Source organism: Myxocyprinus asiaticus, chromosome 10, assembly GCF_019703515.2.
Source record: "Myxocyprinus asiaticus isolate MX2 ecotype Aquarium Trade chromosome 10, UBuf_Myxa_2, whole genome shotgun sequence".
NCBI lineage: Eukaryota > Metazoa > Chordata > Actinopteri > Cypriniformes > Catostomidae > Myxocyprinus > Myxocyprinus asiaticus.
In genome coordinates this window covers 3,393,097-3,413,804 of record NC_059353.1, presented here as the reverse complement: position 1 = coordinate 3,413,804, position 20,708 = coordinate 3,393,097, and the positions used below count along the sequence as shown (strand labels likewise).

Genomic DNA, 20,708 nt, shown 5'->3' with positions numbered 1-20,708 from the left:
TGATTTAATAATGATACCAAATTTTTTTATAATGTGCAAAAAAGCTTTTCTTTGCTTCTTGACAATTCACATTAAACAAATCTGTTGAAAATGGAAGTAAAATTATCCACGAGCACTCGCACATCCCCAGTTAACACAATCCCCAGTTGATCCATAACGAGCACCGAATCAATCCGGTTCCAGCTTGCAGTATGACAGACATTAATCAACTTAAAATCGTGACATGTCCTAGTGTGATTTATTAAACCCGCTAAATGCTGCAATCTTAGTGTAGATGAGCTGCGCACTTTGAATGAATGTATAAATCTGACCACTCAAACATTAGAAACCCCACAGACATTGAGAATCATTCATGTTGTATGAGATGACAGAGCAGAGCACTAATCTACTGTGAACCACTCAGCACATGTAAAATATATATTTATATAATTAAAATCACAGCATTTGCGCTTTAATCTCAACTCAACTTTATTTATAGTATTTAAAACAACTGAGTTGACCAAAGTGCTTCACAGTAATAACATTTAAAACAACATTTTAAAATTACCACATACACAAACAGCAGTAATCAAAAATACAATCACTCCAAAACTGTGTCCTACATTTCATTTGTCAGACTCAAAGGCCAGTGTAAAGAGATGAGATTTCAGACGTGACTTAAAAATGTCGCAAACTGTTTATCTGGAAAGTGAAGATTCAGGCAAAAATTATGTCATAATAAAAGCACGTTTCAAAATATAACCTGTAGAAAACATGTTGAAAAGTTCTGTTTTCACTTGTTAAAAGTTTTAAGAGTGATTAGGCACCATTTTTATGATGAAATTAAATTAAACTGTAAAACATGTAGTTCTGGAAATTAATAATAATAACAAAAAGGAATAAAGAATAAAACCAATTTCAGTAGGGCGCTACTTTAAAACATTTAAGCAGTGCATCCTTGATTGAGAAACACTTGAAGGAAACATGCATTTCTTTTCATTTATTATTAACAGTTACTTTTTAAATAGGCTAAACTGGTGTGTGTAATAGCACATTGTCGTATTAGCATATTTATGCTGTGGCACCGAAATTGGTATCGAGAACCGTGAAATTTCACTGGTATCAGTACCGACTACTGAAATTTTGGCACCCTGACAACACTAATACAGTATATTAAACAGATGAAGGGTTTTAACAGATTTAATGAGGAATAACGTTTATTATTATTCACTAATTATAAAGTTAGAAACAACTTTGTGCCTGACGGGGTACGTTTCCATATAGTCACATTTTTCGTTCCATGTCCTTGCTTCATTTTAGATACTTGATCTAATTAAAATAACAAAATACAGTATGTATTGAAGTGAGGAAAAAAATATGGATGAATATTGCCAATGATGAAAGACTGAGGAACACAGAGGAATAAAAATATAAAAAACTAGCAGCAACTAGCGGCATAGATTTTTGCAGATATCAAATAGTTCCAAAAAGCAACTATCGGCACCGATTAATCTGTAAAACTGATATATCGTCTACCTCTAGCAGATAATAATAATAAGTACAGCTACAAAGGTGAAGTTAACTTAAAATTAAAGGTAAAAGATCGATCTTAACAACCGATATCGTGATAATTCAAATGAAGAAATGGGAAAATGTTCTGTCAATAGCGACTTAAACTATGGTCTGTTCCTCAAACAAAGCTAATGTATGGCTTCAGAAGCCTTGGAATATAATGCATAAGCAGGGTTGGGGAGTAACAGAATACATGTAACAGGATTACATATTTAAAATATAAAATATAAGTAACTGTATTCCACTACAGTTACAATTTAAATAATTGGTAATTAGAATACAGTTACATTCAAAAAGTAATTTGATTACTGAAGAGATTACTTTGCATTTTATTGTCATTTGTTTCATTTAATATTTAATCCTTTCAGATGGAAAACATTTATACATATAAATGATGTGATCCAAAGTGCATTTGAACAGCGGTGAAACACTTTCTTATGATGTGTTACATTCATACGAGCAGACAGAGAAGTAAGTTTGAAGTAAGTTTGGAGCAGAAGAAACAGAAATAAACCCTGTGTAAATTGTCAGCTTTACGCTAAGCTAAAATGCTATTTCTAGCCATTTTACATGCATGTTACCAGACACAATCATATTTTTTATCAAGAAAATTCACGTTGGATCATAATTTCTTTTTTTCTAGTAAGACCTTTGATATTAGGGCAAAAATAATCATTTTTATATTGTTTTCCTGTAAAAATATCTAAAAATCCTTAAAACAAGATCAATTTGCTTAATCTTGTTTTAGAAACAACACTGCATAAGATATTTAGGAATTTTTTTTTTCAGAGAATGTGCTGAAGAAGTAATCCAAAGTATTTAGAATACGTTACTGACCTTGAGTAATCTAACGAAATACGTTAAAAATTACATTTCACAGCATGTATTCTGTAATCTGTAGTGGAATACATTTTAAAATTAACCCTTGCAACCCTGTGCATAAGTCACATGGACTGCTTTTATGATACTTTTATAATAGTTTGATGTTGTTTTTAGAGCTTGAAAGCCCCTGGTCACTACACGGTATACTCTTCAAAATATCATATTTTGTGTTCCGCAGCAGAAAGAAAGTCATACAGGTTTGGAGGGACATGAAAGTGAGTAAATGATTGTTATTTTTGGGTGAACTATTCGTATTAATAATTCATGTATTTACAAACCTCTGTCAACACACCAAAGAGCCCACAATCTGTTCGCATGGCCCCTGCTTCTCTCCTTCCCAAACCAAAGCTTGTTTACTGGGCTTGAACACCTCCTGTTCTTACCTGTCTGTATGTGTTTTCCTCCTTTGCTAACTTTTCTCTCCTCCTCACCTGCTGTTGTGCAGTCGTCTGTGCTTTTGGCTTCTCGACAGTATTCGGTTGACGTCCCCAGCGCTGCTGAGCTCGTCAGTGCTATAGAGAAACTGGTTAAAACTAAGATGGTAAGTGACTGACCCCGGCCAGCTTTCCATCCCTGACACATGCAGGGAGATTTGATCAACTAACCTCCTGATTCTCCCCTCTTCCCTTCTGTTTTCTCTTGCTCTGAGACATTAACTCTTGCACTAGTGTCCATGCACCCATGGTATCACATACTAAAACATGTCGCTTTTGTTCTGTGTGTGTCTGTGTATTGTTTTAATATGACTGTGACACTCAGGCTGTACACATGACCTTGTTAATGAGAGGCAGTGAGACCTGCTAGAGTTTGTCTTGAATGTATACACGCTGATGTGTGCCGTATTGTGTTGTTGTACTATACACTGTAGTAACTAAGCTAAATGATTAATCAAAATAATATAAAAATCGCAATATGTCTCCTAGAACGCGCTGCCTGCGTACAGTATGTGCACAGCAGGTCCATAGGGGGGCGCTATATTGCGAAATAAGTTTAAAATTTAAACGTTAAAGTCCCCGGATACATAAGTCAGGCATAGGAGGTATCATTTGAAAGCATACAATCTGAACTTTTTATAGAATACCACAGCATTTATGTTACATAAAATAACAAAATAAAGGCTGAAAACATTCACGTCGAAAAAAGCACCACCTAGAGGTAATGTGGTAGAAATATTAATGTGAATAGAAAAGTCTTTTGCATAGCACTTAAATGGAAAAGTCAGATATCAAATGAAAGCTCTTATTCACAGGAATGTGACTGCCACAGTACCACAGTTTGAAAGATTTTCAAAAGAATCACAAAGTGAAATATGTTTTCTGTAAGACATCAAATACAAATGTCTTTTTTATGCGCTGATCAGTGCAGCTGTAAGCCCCAAATCTGCTTTAACCTGTTCATCATAAGATTGTAAACATATATAAAAAATTGTAGGAATAATTGGAGTCTTTTTTTATTATTTGGGGTGTTCTGAAGAAATGACACCAATTTTTTGCAGTTAGTCCACAGTATGTGTGAATGGTGAGTGTGAAAAATTGCAGGCGGCAGACCCAAAATTGACCAGAGTGTAAGGAATTATAATAATAATTAGTATTATGAATTATTATTTGTATTATATTACAATAATACTGTATAATATTCAAGTTGACATTGACAGGGTTCCAAAAAGTTATGAAAAGTGGGCTGAGACTCTTTCACAAAGTAACAGACAGGTACAAAGTGAATGCAATGAAGATTATTTTTTTTCCATCTGTGTTTTACCGTTTTATTTATTTAGCTTTTTAAGAAGTGTGAATACCATTTTTAAAACAATATTTCCAATTTTTTTTTTTTTTTTTTTTTTTTTACATTTATCATATTGTATTTCAAATTGCAATCGCAATATTTTTTTAAATAACTGTAATACATTTTTTTGTCTAAATCATTCAGCCTTAGTAGTAATGCTATGTCAATTTACATATTAAATGCACTCTCTTATATATGTTTTATGACCTGGTGAATTGTGCACAATAAGATTTGGAACATTTATTGTTAAAGTAAATTGGGGTGCAGGCTGATTTCATGACTTTTAACTATCCACAACCATATTTAATGTTTTTGCAACAGATACTAACAGTCCAAAACTGTCATAACATTCATGCTTTTTGTGATAAAAACAGCCAGTGCTGGATGTTATTACCCACTCTTTAGCATGGAGAGCCCCTTTTTTCCTCAAGCTGAGTCTTTTGTGCAGTTGGGATGGTGTAGCTGTAGTCCAGTGTCTGATGCTAATCAGGCCTGACCTCTCCAAACACAGACTGTAAATTGACTGTAGACTCTTGTATTTTTTGTAAACATATGTGGGTCTTTGTTGTTCCTCTAGACGCTGGAGTCGGGGTCTTACCTAGGAATTAGTTTAGCGAACACAGCAGACCAGAGCCCAACGCCACCCAGAAACCCTGAACTGGAGCAGAAAGCCAAAGCACTGCGGGGACGCATGTAAGAGACGCACTCTCTTCACGCATTTGATTTTGTGTATGAGTAAATACTCCAAACATTACAGGACTGATTCCAGATCATAGGAACTGAACACAGGTTGCTCTCAGAGGAAGGCTGGACAATGTGGAGAACATTTATGATATCTTTATATAATTAGTCAAACAAAACCATGAATATTGCAAATATACATTTTCATTTGACCAGTTAAGTTTCCTAAAGGCTGTGCCAGTAAGTCTCACAACTCTTGAGTATGAGAGCATGAAACAGATAGCAAAAGTGACTAAATGAAATTTTAATAAAAACACCTTTTTATTGTGATGTGCCTTATTCTATAAGAGTTATACAAAAATCTTGACATGCTATTTATGTTTTTATGCTGCCATATTGTTTTATCTTGACTGTTCATAATCTTTAATAATGGTTCTCTGTTTTAGGTTTGTTCTGAATGAATTAATTCAGACAGAACAAGATTATGTGAAGGATTTAGGTATCGTGGTGGAGGTAAGAACAACTTATTAAAAAAAAATAACAACAGAGAATACCTAACAACCTGTCAACATTACATAATCCAATGATTGAAGGCGTATTATGGCTTTAACATGAACCTGTTTGTCTTAAAGTACTCTTGCCTGGGTTTATTTACAGAATCCAGAATTAAAGGGTTAGTTCACCCAAAAATGAAAATTCTCTCATGATTTACTCACATTTAAGCCATCCCAGATGTGTATTACTTTCCTTCTTCAGCAGAACCGAAGTGAAGATTTTTATAAGCACATTTCAGCTCTTTTAATCCATACAATGGAAGTAAACAGGTGCCATCAGTTTGCTGGCTGTTTGACAGTCCAAAAGGAATATTTAGGCAGAATAAAAGTAATCCACACGACTCCAGTCAATCAATTAATGTCTTCTGAAACAAACCAATACGTTTGTGTAAAAAATAAATCGATAATTAAAACTTTATTAACTTTCAAAAAACGCTTCCTGCCAGCAGTTGATGCATCACAGAGCAGTCGCGTGACTTAAGCATGATGGCTCTTTCACACGAGAAGATGGAAGCACGCGCTTTGTTTACAACAGGGGAACGAACGTCACGTGAGAGTTAGGTCATTTCAAACAAGCGTTTTAATTATCGTTTTGTTTCTTACACCAACCTATCAGTTTGCTTCAGAAGACATTAATTGATGGACTGGAGTCGTGTGGATTACTTTTATGCTGCCTAAATATTCCTTTTGAACTGTCAAACAGCCAGCAGCCTGATGGCACCCGTTTACTCGCATTGTATGGACATACAGAGATGAAATGTGCTTATAAAAATCTTCACTTCGATTCTGCTGAGGAAAGACTGGGATGGCTTAAATGTGAGTAAATCATGAGAGAATTTTCATTTTTGGGTGATCTAACTCGCTAAGCACCACAAGCATGCAAATAAAACATGCATAATTTAAGCCAAACTATAAAAATGATAGTCTGACCCTCGCTGATAACTGACATGAGTGATTCCAATCAAAGACATAAACATTCTACATCTGTCTACTCTAACATAAAAAATAGCTAATTAATTCCATTATCATACGGATAGTATGCATTTTATTGATAAAAAATGCAAAAGTGCATACAGTTTCATGCAGCCTGATCTCATGAAAATTATGTGACCATGGAAATATTTTTGCACACCAAAATTACGTGCTGTATTACATGTTTGGCTGCAGTTTCACAGTGAAATGTTCAGCGGGGGGTGCCAAAAGCAAGTGGTGTCGTAAATCAGACGAGGTTTTTAAGGTGAATTTACATGGAGGTTTTAATGAGTAAAACGCACTTCCCTAACCTTAAACTTTAACCTAAACTTAACCAAGAGTGTACTAAAAGATAAATGAGAGGTGAACAAAACAGGCATCCCTAGTCTAAATCAACACCTAACCCTAACTGATTGTGTTCTAAAAGCAAATGTGACATGAAAAGCACATTTTTTGAAGCTATCACATCATTTTGTGTCACTTCTGTGAAATGTTTATCTCACGTGTCCTTGACTGGGCTCAAAACACAGCCCTCCCAGTTTTGAGTCCATCACTCTATCAGGTGAGCTACTGTGGAAGCTAATCATATTGATCTTTTTTCAAATGATGCGCAAGAGTAAAAATGTTTACATATCATAACATAGCAGTGTGTGTGTGTGTGTGTGTGTGTGTGTGTGTATGTGTGTGTGTGAGAGTGAAAAATAAGTGTTTATAAAGTCATAATCAGCTGTTGTACTCGTTACGTGTGAAAGTGAATAAAATGCACCGTTGTTGTAGCGCCTCTAGTGTTCAATTCACCAGGAAACTGCGGCAAAATGTAGGACAAGGCACGTAAAACTCTGTTTTAGCAAAAATGTAATTATAGTAAAGTTCATTCAGTGAAACTAGGTTGGTTTCATGGCCTGTAAGAAATATTAATGGATGGTAAAATATCTCGATTTATTCACTATTCACAATTCACTGTGTGGGTTTGCTCTTAAGATTAAAGCCATTTGCATCCTCCTCTGCATAGCCTTGATATCATCTGCTGTGTCATCACTAGTTTGCATTGCTGTAAGACATCATCAGTGTTTCAGTATTTACTCAGGGTGCACATGCTACCATTCATTATCACTGGCGCTGCAGACAACAATGTGAATTACTGTTGCATTTATCAGCTATGTCTGTGTGTGTTTTGAGTGGGGACTCATATGTGGATGAAATCATCTGTTTCTGAAGGGTTTTATGAAGACAATAGAGGAGAAAGGAGTTCCTGATGATATGAAAGGAAAAGACAAGATCGTCTTTGGAAACATTCACCAAATCTACGACTGGCACAAAGAGTGAGTCTCTCTGGTTCTCATCAACTCATTTTACATTGGCAGAGAGAAATGTGTTTGTCCTGATAAATGACTGTAATGGAATTAATGCTGTATTTCTATTGCTCTCTGAAGTTTCTTTGTGGGTGAACTGGAAAAATGTCTTGAAGATCATGAAAAGCTGCCCGGACTGTTCAGTAAACATGTGAGTGTGTGTTTGACAGCTCTCAATGCTTTATGTGTGTGATGGCATCAGTTATGAAGTGTTTTCTGTTTGTGTGCAGGAGAGAAGACTACACATGTATGTGATTTACTGCCAGAACAAACCCAAATCTGAATTTATCGTTGCAGAGTATGATTCATACTTCGAGGTAAACCACATCTTGAATGTGCTCTTTTACTGCAATACAGTCACTTTTCAAATATAAATTAAATAATTAAAAGAAAAGAAAAATGATCCAGCATTTCAAGTTTATAGGGTACAATGGGGCAAATGGCTCCGCGGGGTAAAAGGCTCCTTTGATTTTATTTTCTCCCAATACACTAAATAGCATCAAAAACTATCTCAGTACTTTCCTAAATACTATGAACTGCCAATTTTTCCTCTTCCATGAGATCATTGCGTGTAATGTCTAAAGGTTGATTTTGAGACAATTTGATCTAATATTTAATATTTTTTAAATGTTGTAAATTTATGTAGCTAATGAATTTTCTAGAAATTATCCCATTTATTTTGAAACAAAGTACTTGTCATTATCAATTTTGTTCAAGTTGATTATATCAAAACTATTTCAATAACTGTCCAATAAGGGAAAAGATAGCATTTGGGGTAAAAAGCCCCCCCTATTGCAGGGGCTAAAGGCCCCCTATTAAACACATTGTTTTTCTTAAGTGGGGTGAATAGATTTGATATAAAAAAATTAAAAGTGGGCTCACATTGACTGATACAATCACAATGGAGATTAATTTGTTTATAGAATACTTAAGATGTTATGAAATGTCAAATATGATTGAAATGAACAAGAAATTATGCACCTTTTTTTTTTTTTTTTTTGAAGTGGTTATTTTGAGTAAGCATTATCTTTATTTGTTACAAAAAAAAAAAAAAAAAGCATCTTTTTGTCTCAAAAGTATTTGCATAAGTTGAAAAATTGAGCCCTATAACTTTTTCCCCAGTATGTACACTGTCACCATAACAAAAAAAAAAAAAAAAAAAAAAAAAACCCCCCGAATTGTATTCAAAAGAACCTTCTGTTGTTATTTCTTTTCACTCAAATTATGTTGCTCCAACAACATTCAATAAAAGTACATGTATTTCTTAAATCTTGAGACACCTTGTGACCAGAAAAAAGCAATATTTCCATAAGATGTGCCTTAGCCCCTGTTGTGTTTGTTTTTGGTTCTCAGGGGATTCAGCAAGACATCAACTCCAGACTAAGCATCAGTGATTTTCTCATTAAGCCCATTCAGAGAATCACCAAATACCAACTGTTATTAAAGGTAAAGTGAAAAAAAGTCTGTGCTCTTGAGTAAGGTTGCACCAAAGTCTCACTTAAAGGAATATTCCGGATTCAATACAAGTTAAGCTCAATCGACAGCATTAGTGGCATAATGTTGATTACCACAAAAATTAGTTTTGACTTTCCCCTCTTTTCTTTAAAAAAAGCAGAAATCTGGGTTACAGTGAGACACTTCCAATGGAAGTGAATGGGGGCCATTTGTTTAACATTAAAATACTCACATTTTCAAAAGTATAGACACAAGACATAAACAATATGTGTGTTAACATGACGTTAGTGTGATAAAATCACTTACTAACCGCATCTGTGTGAAGTTATAGCCAAATTTATAACCTCATTGCTATGACGATGTAATGTCAACAAACACTAAAACTACTTTAAAAATGATGATTTAAGCAACTTTACAGCTCAAATAATAAATGAGTTTTAATAGAAAAATGTATGTAAAAATTATTAGCTTTACATCTGCCTTTAAACTCTCCAAAAATTGGCCCCATTGACTTCCATTGTAAGTGTCACACTGTAACCACCATTTTTGCTTTTTTAAAGAAAAGGAGGGACGAGTCGAAAGAATGCTTTGTGGTAATCAACAAAATGCTGCAAATACTGTTGATTGAGCTCAACTTGTATTGAACCCGGAACATCCCTTTAAGTTGGGGTGTAACGTTCAAACTAAGGGCTTAGTAAATGCTAGTTGTAACTAAGTCAGTGCTTAATTTGATTGCACCACCAGTTCTTAAAGCAAGACTTAGCTAGTAGGTTGAAAGCTCTCCGTAATTCAAAGTGTAGTAGTCGCAAAATGTGACGTTTACCTTTATTGATCCAAAAGCAGCCTTTAAATGTGTACATTGGAGTGTTGAAAAGCCATGCATTTCAGTTTTATCATGTTATGTTTGACGTTCAGATCTTTTTTTTTTTTTTGTCTCACGTAACTGTCAGCAGTTTCCATTGAAATGCAATATGTAAAAAAAAGTCAAATTCAATAAATATTATATTAGGGCAATAAATAAATACTAAAACAACAGACAGAATTTTTTTTTTTTTTTTTTACTAATTTTATAAAATTACATTTATTCATTTTTAAGATCTTATTTATTTGGTACGTGTTGAAACTTTGCATGCCAGTGACACATGCCAGCTCAATGATGTCATTAAATCAGTTTTCAGATTTATTCTAATGTTACTCCTGGTTGGAGGCTTACATAGGTTTATGTTTCACTTACGTAATGGTGCAACGCTCAAATATTTAGTAGTATTTTAGGCAAACTGTAAATTAGTGCCCATTTACACTATATATAATCTAAGTTGTACTTGTAACATATGCATGGCTGCAACCAGCCCCTGGAATTTATACTTTAAAAAAAAATCTCAATGTATAACATTTTCTAATGTCTTCTTTTTTATTATTATTTCTTAAGGACTTCTTGAAATACAGCTCAAAGGCTGGACTGGATTGTCAGGATATAGAGGTAAAGGTTTATCTAGAATACTCATTTAATTGACTGATCAAATAATAAACCAAAGCCAATGCAGTGCAGTTTAGACTTGTATAAAGTACGTTGAAGCAGAGTTTGGTGTATGTCCAGAGGTGAAACAGGTTGTTTTGTTACCTGTGTAACAGAAAGCAGTAGACCTGATGTCCCAAGTGCCCAAGCTGTGCAATGACATGATGAACCTGGGAAGACTGCAGGGATTTGAGGTACCTTAAAAGCAATTCCCCTCTACACATTCTGTGCCTTTTACAAACAGCACAGTGTACTGAGAGACCATTGTAAAAGGTGGTGATTTGGCTACAGCAAGGTGTGTTTTTAGGCATAAAACCTCCTTGGACATTGGAAAATCACTGTAGTCTTTAAGCGATCCATTTTATTATATAGATTAAACCTCATTGTTAAATGTATGCACATTTTGATGGTGCGGATCCACTAAGTATATTATATCACACTGATGAGTATGTCTGTGTACTTCAGGGTAAGTTGACGAGTCAGGGCAAGCTCCTGCAGCAGGAGACGTTCTTCGTGACGGAGCAGGATTCGGGCGTTTTGTCCCGGAGTAAAGAGCGCAGAGTCTTCCTCTTCGAGCAGATCGTCATCTTCAGTGAGCTCTTACGCAAAGGCTCGTCCACGCCAGGATATCAGTTTAAAAAGAGCATCAAGGTAACCAGACACCAGTGGTAATGGGCATTTCAGATCTTAACAGTTTCTTCAGTACATTTCAGTATGGATTGTTTTATGAATCTGTCGCAATGTAATGCAGCTTTGCACAGAGGCTGTTATTGAAGGATAGGGCAGTTAAAAACTACACTGACACTACAGCAAACCCGAAGCTTGCATGTGAGCACCAGAACACAGTGATCAGTGTTGTTGCTCATTTCACATGTGAAGGATGTTCCTGAAAGGTGCAGCAGCAAAAAAAAAAATGGTCCATTTAATTCGAAAAATAAAACGAATTCCGTCCGTAAAGGGCTTTTGCGTCAGAGAGAGTGTGTAAAATGATTGTGAAAAATTAAATAGGGGTTTTTGGTGCAAAAAATTGACTTGGAATTTTTTTTTTTTATATGATGTCTGGTGTGCAGGTGAGCTACCTTGGTCTAGAAGAGCATGTTGAAAACGACCCGTGTAAGTTTGTGCTGTCGTGTCGTGGGTCAGCCGAGCATTTTACCCTACAGGCGGCAAACACAGACATTAAACAGCTGTGGGTTCAACACATCACTGATCTACTGGACTTACAGAGCAACTTCCTGTCAGGTGAGCAAACGTCCTGGTACCATGACATCTTAAATCAGCCTGGTCACATTAAAATGACGTGACTGTGGTGATGTTTTTTGCAAACGTGCATGACGTGGTTCATAACGTGTATAGCGGGAGTTCCAAAGTGAAATGTCCACTGTGTGAGAAAAACAAACGATAATTAAGTGTTTATGAACTGATAATCTAACGTTTTACTTGTGAAGTATTGAATGTGAATAGCAGTCATTGTTGTTGTAGCGCCTCTAGTGTTCATTTCACCAGGATGTAATTATTGAATGTTAAATCTTTATAAAAGTGTCCTTTCAAGCTTTTTCAGCAATGTGTTTGTACATATGTCTCCACAGCTCTGCAGTCTCCCATCGAGTATCAGAAGGAGCGGAGCGGCTCTCAGTCTCTGACCCGTAACTCATCCAGCAGTGGGCGTGCGGGTCAGTCCAACAGCCGGCCCAGCTCTACTGCATCACTGGGAGCAGAGAAACCCACTCTGCCCGGACGGAGCTCCACCCCACTGAAGCTACCTACCTCGAACGGCAGCTCCTGCCATGACTTATACCACTCCCCCAGGGTGAGAACACAGCACTGATGAGATGAAACACTTAGGATGTTTCATCTAGAGTTTACGGTTCATCAGAGACGCAGCAAATCCACTGGTTTCAGTGTAAATAGTGTGTCAGAAGGACGTACAGAGAAAAACGCAAGGATTTATACCAATTAACAAAAAGTTGAGAATATTTTAACCTTTGCTGAAACGCACTTTGACGTCGTGACTGTCCTGCAGGTGCATGAGCTGTGAAAGACATCAAAGAAAAATCTAAATTCCAAATTGGCATTGCAAAGACAGTCAGTCTGTGCTAGAACTAGAAGTTGACCAATAGTGGATTTTGTCAATTACGAAGCTTTGGTAAAGGCAGATAACCAATTAATTAGCCTAAAGTTTTTCAAATTGATTTATCAAACTTTTCCTATTCTATCCTTATTGTAACAGGCACAGGCATAGAGGCTACAAAAGTCCAAAATGAATAAAATCTCAGATGCAGTTTATTGTGAAACCAAAATCTTAATCATAAACAGAAAAAAGTGAGATTTGGTGCATAACGTGGGACTTTTAACTATAAAAAAAAAAAAAGCCCACAATACACCAAAGACTCTTATTTTGAAATATCTGTGCTCAATCAACTTTAATATTAACATGAAATTATGATTAACATATATCTACTTAACAACAAAACTTATTTAGAGCACTCATATTTATAAGCTTACTGTCACAAATTGGACCCCTCTCAGTTTCAATCCTTGACATTGTAACATTGTTCAAACCATTCAAGCAGCTAATGTTAGCATGTTTGCCACCTTTTTGGCAAACATACAGTTCTCTAATGCAGCAATTATTTATTTAAAATGATCAAATTGCCTACAATATTTTTTTTTTTATGATTTATTGTATTATGACTATATATATATATATATATATATATATATATACACACACACACAGGTGCATCTCAGTACATTAGAATGTCGTGGAAAAGTTCATTTATTTCAGTAATTCAACTCAAATTGTGAAACTCGTGTATTAAATAAATTCAATGCACACAGACTGAAGTAGTTTAAGTCTTTGGTTCTTTTAATTGTGATGATTTTGGCTCACATTTAACAAAAACCCACCAATTCACTATCTCAAAAAATTAGAATATGGTGACATGCCAATCAGCTAATCAACTCAAAACACCTGCAAAGGTTTCCTGAGCCTTCAAAATGGTCTCTCAGTTTGGTTCACTAGGCTACACAATCATGGGGAAGACTGCTGATCTGACAGTTGTCCAGAAGACAATCATTGACACCCTTCACAAGGAGGGTAAGCCACAAACATTCATTGTCAATGAAGCTGGCTGTTCACAGAGTGCTGTATCCAAGCATGTTAACAGAAAGTTGAGTGGAGGGAAAAAGTGTGGAAGAAAAAGATGCACAATCAACCGAGGGAACCGCAGCCTTATGAGGATTGTCAAGCAAAATCGATTCAAGAATTTGGGTGAACTTCACAAGGAATGGACTGAGGCTGGGGTCAAGGCATCAAGAGCCACCACACACAGACGTGTCAAGGAATTTGGCTACAGTTGTCGTATTCCTCTTGTTAAGCCACTCCTGAACCACAGACAACGTCAGAGGCGTCTTAACTGGGCTAAGGAGAAGAAGAACTGGACTGTTGCCCAGTGTTCCAAAGTCCTCTTTTCAGATGAGAGCAAGTTTTGTATTTCATTTGGAAACCAAGGTCCTAGAGTCCGGAGGAAGGGTGGAGAAGCTCAAAGCCTGGAAGTCCAGTGTTAAGTTTCCACAGTCTGTGATGATTTGGGGTGCAATGTCATCTGCTGGTGTTGGTCCATTGTGTTTTTTGAAAACCAAAGTCACTGCACCCGTTTACCAAGAAATTTTGGAGCACTTCATGCTTCCTTCTGCTGACCAGCTTTTTAAAGATGCTGATTTCATTTTCCAGCAGGATTTGGCACCTGCCCACACTGCCAAAAGCACCAAAAGTTGGTTAAATGACCATGGTGTTGGTGTGCTTGACTGGCCAGCAAACTCACCAGACCTGAACCCCATAGAGAATCTATGGGGTATTGTCAAGAGGAAAATGAGAAACAAGAGACCAAAAAATGCAGATGAGCAGAAGGCCACTGTCAAAGAAACCTGGGCTTCCATACCACCTCAGCAGTGCCACAAACTGATCACCTCCATGCCACGCCGAATTGAGGCAGTAATTAAAGCAAAAGGAGCCCCTACCAAGTATTGAGTACATATACAGTAAATGAACATACTTTCCAGAAGGCCAACAATTCACTAAAAATGTTTTTTTTATTGGTCTTATGATGTATTCTAATTTGTTGAGATAGTGAATTGGTGGGTTTTTGTTAAATGTGAGCCAAAATCATCACAATTAAAAGAACCAAAGACTTAAACTACTTCAGTCTGTGTGCATTGAATTTATTTAATACATGAGTTTCACAATTTGAGTTGAATTACTGAAATAAATGAACTTTTCCACAACATTCTAATTTATTGAGATGCACCTGTGTGTGTGTGTGTATGTGTATATATATATATATATATATATATATAATGATAACATGTAATGTATACTTACCTTAGCTTTGTTCTGTAAATGTTTTAAATCAACTTAAGTATTAAGTATTCGGCTCTGTGCATCGTCTAGTCATGTGGCACAACAAACTACGCGGAGTTAAAGATTTCTCCTCTAGAGGTTGCTAAGAAACTTTCGGTGCCAGAAATGGAGGAATAATCATTTTAAATAAAATAATACAAATGTAATAATTTTTAATAAAAAACTATCAGCAACTATCAGCACTGATTTTTGCAGATGACCGATAGTTCCATAAAGTAACACTTGCTACAACATTAACTGTAATATGATTAAATATTTGAGATTTACTATATATGTTATATAGCCTCATGTAAAACAATTCTTGTAAAAATAGGCCTTAAAGTCAACATGAACTCAAAATGGATCTTATTTACTTTCCTAATACATATTCCTGGTTATTGCAACAAAATAAATGCTTGTTTTCGTAATTCTTCTCAATAATTTTAACTCTAGATGATATGGGTTATTGGTTAATGTGAATGTTAAAGGGATAGTTCACCCCAAAATTACAATTCTCTCATCATTTATTCACCCTTATGCCATCCCAGATGTGTATGACTTTCTTTCATCTGCTGAACACAACTGAAGATTTTTAGAAGAATATTTCAGATCTGCAGGTCCATACAATACAAGTGAATGGTGACTGAAATTTTGAAGCTCCAAAATGCACATAAAGGCAGCATAAAAGTAATCCATAAGACTCCAGTGTTTAAATCCATGTCTTCTGAAGTGATATGATAGGTGTGGGTGAGAGACAGATCAGATTTGTTTTATTATAAATGCCCAGTAGGTGTTGATATGCACGAAGAATTTGAATCAACAAAAACAAAAGAAGAATGTGAAAGTGGAGATTGATAGTAAAAAAGACTTAAATATTGATCTGTTTCTCATTGATCTCTTTGTTTGACCAACGGTAGACGGGTGGCATATTCAGAAAGCTGTTTTGAAACTGTTAATTTCCGCAATTCTCTTTGGTATCGCTATTGTTGCAGAAATTACAAACTTCAGCTTTATGTGGCAGACACTGCAGTTCAGTTTTAAACGGGTTAAACTGGATTTTTAAGACAGGTTGTTAGGGACATGCCAGGAATATTTTTTATGAAACTATGTGTACCTGCATTTTAAAACAGAATATCTGGTTTGCGGAGTTGCCTGAGCTGCATTGTTGACCCACACACTCACTCTTCTGCAGTGTTTAGAAATGAACTGCTGTTGTTCTATTATTAGTGTTCTTGCATAGATTTACTGCCTCTCTGTAGGGTGCTTGCCATGTTTAGCACACTTAAAACAACCTTGAATTTCAGCATGTGCTTTAGATTACACAACTGTCCTCAGTAGTCATATAGAACCAATGGCAGACGAGGGAGTGTTTGTGAAACCTGTTTGACAACAGTTGCAATACCGTTTGGTGCCACTAGTGGCGCTGAAATTACACACTTTGGCTTTAAGATTCTGAATGTCATTTTGATATCTGAGATGCAAGTTTTGCTTGACATATGATGTTTTAACCATACACATTTTTTTGTTTGTGTGTTTGTGTTTTTCATGCAGCAACATGACAGTGTGGGTTGTAATGGTACATCCTCCTTGATGGTGACTCAGGACTATAATGCACTGAAAGAAAACGAGATCTGTGTCACGCAGGGCGAGACGGTGCAGATACTGGCCACTAACCAGCAAAACATGTATCTGGTGTACCGTCCCGCGAACAGCCAATCACCAGCAGCTGAGGGCTGGGTGCCGGGACACGTCCTTGGCCCGGTTATGAAACCCCTCAAAGACACTACTGCAGACCCAAACATCAAGTAAGTGTCAACACTAACTGGAACTCTGATTGGATTGCTTAAAGGATTGCTTTTTTTTTTTTTTTTTTTGTGAACACCCCCACCCCAATCTGTTTGAATTAATACGGATGTTTTGGACCCTTTTGCAAAAGAAATTTAGATATGTTGAGCTTTTTTTTTTTTTCTGGGCTAAATGTAAAAAAGCAAAGAAAGATAAATGTTGTTTTTTAGACTTTTGCAAGGAATCTTACATCAGTGTGGAAACGGACACATTTGGACACTTATTTCAGTTCCTAACAACCTGTTTTTTATTGTTTCTTTGTTTTTTGTTGATATATTTCTTGTAAATTTCTTAATGAAAGATAAAAAAGAGAGAGAGAGAGAGAAAGGAAAGACCTTGTGAAGGAACTGGCCTGTTTCTCCTCATGGAGATACTGTATATTCTGTTGTCTATGGCAATTTTCTATAAGTTGTTTATTTGTTTTAATTGTATTTTTGTATAGTATTTTTTTTTTTTTCTTCTACAGTATCACATCGGCCACTTAATGTAAATACTGTTGGTTTGTTTGCTGTTTCTAGCACATTCCTGTAAAGAGCATTTTGCACTATTTAACTGAACCCTTATTAATGAAGTCAGGTTTGTGCAATAGAACTACAGTTGCAATGTTGTAGTGTAACTAATAATTTTAAATGTATTATGTTAAATATGTAAAATAAAATGTTGACATGCACATGGCTTAACATGACTTAGTTGAGTGAATCCTGTTTTATTTGGACTTTTTTAATGTTTTCTCCAAAATGTTAGTGCTAATTGAAAGTAAATGCAAATACTATTTAAATGTATTACAATTTTCAGACCTTTTAAGAAGTCCCAGATCTCATTTGAAATATAGAAATGGTGCACCTTATTTTGATTTATTAATTTCATTTCCTTATTTTCATAATGTAGTGTGTAGAACATTTATTTTGTGTTTGTACTAACCTCACCGGTCCTTGACAGTAAAGGTTTGTGTGTGAAGCAGTTTTTGCTGTGAATTGGAATGATAATGTATTTAAATTGAAGCTTCTGCTCTTACACAAACCGTGTGTCCACTTTGGTGTAAGTATATAAATTAATTTATATATATATATGTAGAAATAGAAATAAAATCAAATAGTTTACATTCCTCTTGATTCTTGTGGATTTTATCATAATGAATTCTCAAATTAATACTGAAATACACATGGTATTTGGACACAATGTCCGAATGTCCCCAAAGTATAATTGCATTAATATGAACTTGCTTTCACTATATGTTGTAATGCAGTGACATTCAGACATTGATAATGTTAACAACAATCAAATATCTTGCTGATTTTACTGTTTGTTTTGTGGCCTTCTTTTATTTCCCTCCTGAAATGATTTCCCCCCTCAAGAGCTTTAATTTGCTTTTCCTCATGGTTACATTTGCATTTCCATGAGCATATGTTGGGATTGACCGCTTGATGTTTCGACACAACAGGAAGTCTCTGTCATGGAACACGCTTCGTGCTCGCAAGTGTGCTGCGAAGAACAGTACGCCGCTCAAAAGTGACATTAAGGTTGAGAATGGACTGCGTAAGCCTAAAGACATTCTCAGCAGCAAGGTCACTGTAAAAGTGAGTAGGAGAATGAGGAGTGTGTGTGTGTGTGTGCACCCTCACTTGTGTGAAAATAAACTAAGATATGGCACTGACTTTACTTGGGTTTGTCTAATGACAGCGTGACACTAATGGTCAGGTTTCAATAATCATATCAATAATTCAGTAATTCAATAATTTTCAAAATTTAGAAGCAGAAGAATCAGCTCTCAAACAGTTTTATAGGAATATGCAGTATACAATAGGTTTTTCCATTTTTTTTTATTTCAATACTTTTGGCCTTAGTATATATGTATATACAGTGTGTGTGTGTGTGTGTGTGTATATATATATATATATATATATATATATTAGTTATACATATATCTGTATACAGAATATACTGTATAGTTTGCAGTGTAAAGTAGGTCAGTTTCTCCATTTGTTTAGTCTCACAGTTGTGTCGTTAATAACATTCATTAACTGAGGATAGTTTTATTCCTCTAATATACACCTGGACTTTTTATAGACTTGAAACTCCGTCCCACTGTATTCTTGTGCTGTGAGGTTTTTAACATCTCTCTCTCTGAATCACAGGAGACCCGCAGCTCAGATGAGTCCGACTGTGAAGATGACCTAGACCCCAAAACTAGTATGGAGGTAGACACACTGCTCTCAATGCATGCTGTTTAGCAGTTCAGTGGTTTCTCGTGATCTGTGATGAACTGAATTTAATAGTGAACAGTTGAGGCTTTAAAATACTGAAACAGTATTCATCGATAAATGTAACAGCAATTACTACATTGTTGTCACATGACCTCATTATGCAGCATGTTTAAGTCAGTGAGTGATGTAAAGTTATCATCTCGGTAATTTAGCATTTTAATTCAGACTTGCGTATAAATTGCAACCTGGTCTCCTAGAATCACAATACTATACCTATATTTTATGGCTCGTTGAAGGCATCGTTGCAGTTTCCTGGTGGAATGAACACTAGAGTGTCTTTTATTCCCTTTCACACAAATCACGAGTAAAACAACAGATTATCAGTTCATACACACTTACTTTTCGCTTTGTTACTCACACAATCCTATTTTATGACATCTAAACACTTTTACTATAGCGCATGACTTGTAAGGCGATAAACAACTACATTTACACGCTTGTTTGCATGTGATCAAAAATGCGCTTGCGATGCAAAGGAAGCACCATAAAATTATGTGGTTGCTTCAGCAAGTGTTTTTCATCTCAAATTTGCTTTTCTGACACTATCGGTTAGGTTTAGGTTTAAGGTTTAGGTTAGGGAGTTAGGCTTTGTTGATGAAAAACTCAAGAACTGCCACAATGGGGCCTGGGTAGCTCAGTGAGTATTGACGCTGACTACCACCCCTGGAGTTGTGAGTTCGAATCCAGGGTGTGCTGAGTGATTCCAGCCAGGTCTCCTTAGCAACCAAATTGGCCCGGTTGCTAGGGAGGGAAGAGTCACATGGGGTAACCTCCTTGTGGTCGCGATTAGTGGTTCTCGCTCTCAAGGGGGCGCGTGGTAAGTTGTGCATGTATCGCCAAGATTAGCATGAGTCTCCACATGCTGGGAGTCTCCACGGTGTCATGCACAACGAGCCACGTGATAAGATGCGCGGATTGATGGTCTCAGAAGTGGGGACAAGTCTCACTCCGCAATCCATGCACAACTTACCACACGCCCCATTGAGATCGAGTAGTGGGAACTGGGCATTCCAAATTGGGAGAGAAAAGGGGATAAAAATGAAAAAACAAAAAGAACTGCCACGAACGTGTAATGAACAAAGTAATATCATTTTGCAAAAATGTCACCATAGTTGTAATTTCATGAGATCACACTTTTAAAAATTTCTCAACTTTTGACAGTCCAATCAAATAATTTGTCAAGAAAAATACTAATAATAAATTTCAATATTGTGGTTGATATTATTTTCTGTTCATTTATTCCATTGGACATGGAAGGTAAAGTGAAGTGCATTACATAGTGGGATACAGTTTTCCACACAATGTTCTAATTTTTGTAAATACAGCATATTGCTATTTACCATACTGTGAATGTGCCATTCCAAACATAGCTTGTGTCTAAGCACTAACATGGATTTCATCACATGTGATGGTGCTGCCCTCTAGTGACTGTTGCTGAGATCACACAACACA

At 36.0% G+C, this 20,708-nt stretch overlaps 1 protein-coding gene across 4 annotated transcripts in view; it reads left to right on the top strand.

Moving 5' to 3' along the window:
• Positions 1-20,708, top strand: part of LOC127446817 (kalirin-like) — a 352,102-nt gene that overhangs the window by 310,063 nt on the left and 21,331 nt on the right. For 3 of the 4 annotated variants that reach the window (XM_051708058.1, XM_051708061.1, XM_051708062.1), the window contains 15 exons: positions 2,879-2,974; positions 4,793-4,908; positions 5,343-5,409; positions 7,641-7,744; positions 7,856-7,925; positions 8,005-8,091; positions 9,128-9,220; positions 10,659-10,709; positions 10,862-10,939; positions 11,211-11,396; positions 11,816-11,987; positions 12,335-12,555; positions 16,699-16,952; positions 18,434-18,569; positions 19,128-19,190. In XM_051708058.1, coding sequence (XP_051564018.1) covers positions 2,879-2,974; positions 4,793-4,908; positions 5,343-5,409; positions 7,641-7,744; positions 7,856-7,925; positions 8,005-8,091; positions 9,128-9,220; positions 10,659-10,709; positions 10,862-10,939; positions 11,211-11,396; positions 11,816-11,987; positions 12,335-12,555; positions 16,699-16,952; positions 18,434-18,569; positions 19,128-19,190 — 1,794 coding nt within the window. The remainder of the gene's footprint in view (positions 1-2,878; positions 2,975-4,792; positions 4,909-5,342; positions 5,410-7,640; positions 7,745-7,855; positions 7,926-8,004; positions 8,092-9,127; positions 9,221-10,658; positions 10,710-10,861; positions 10,940-11,210; positions 11,397-11,815; positions 11,988-12,334; positions 12,556-16,698; positions 16,953-18,433; positions 18,570-19,127; positions 19,191-20,708) is intronic. The other variant, XM_051708059.1, reaches the window with a different exon arrangement.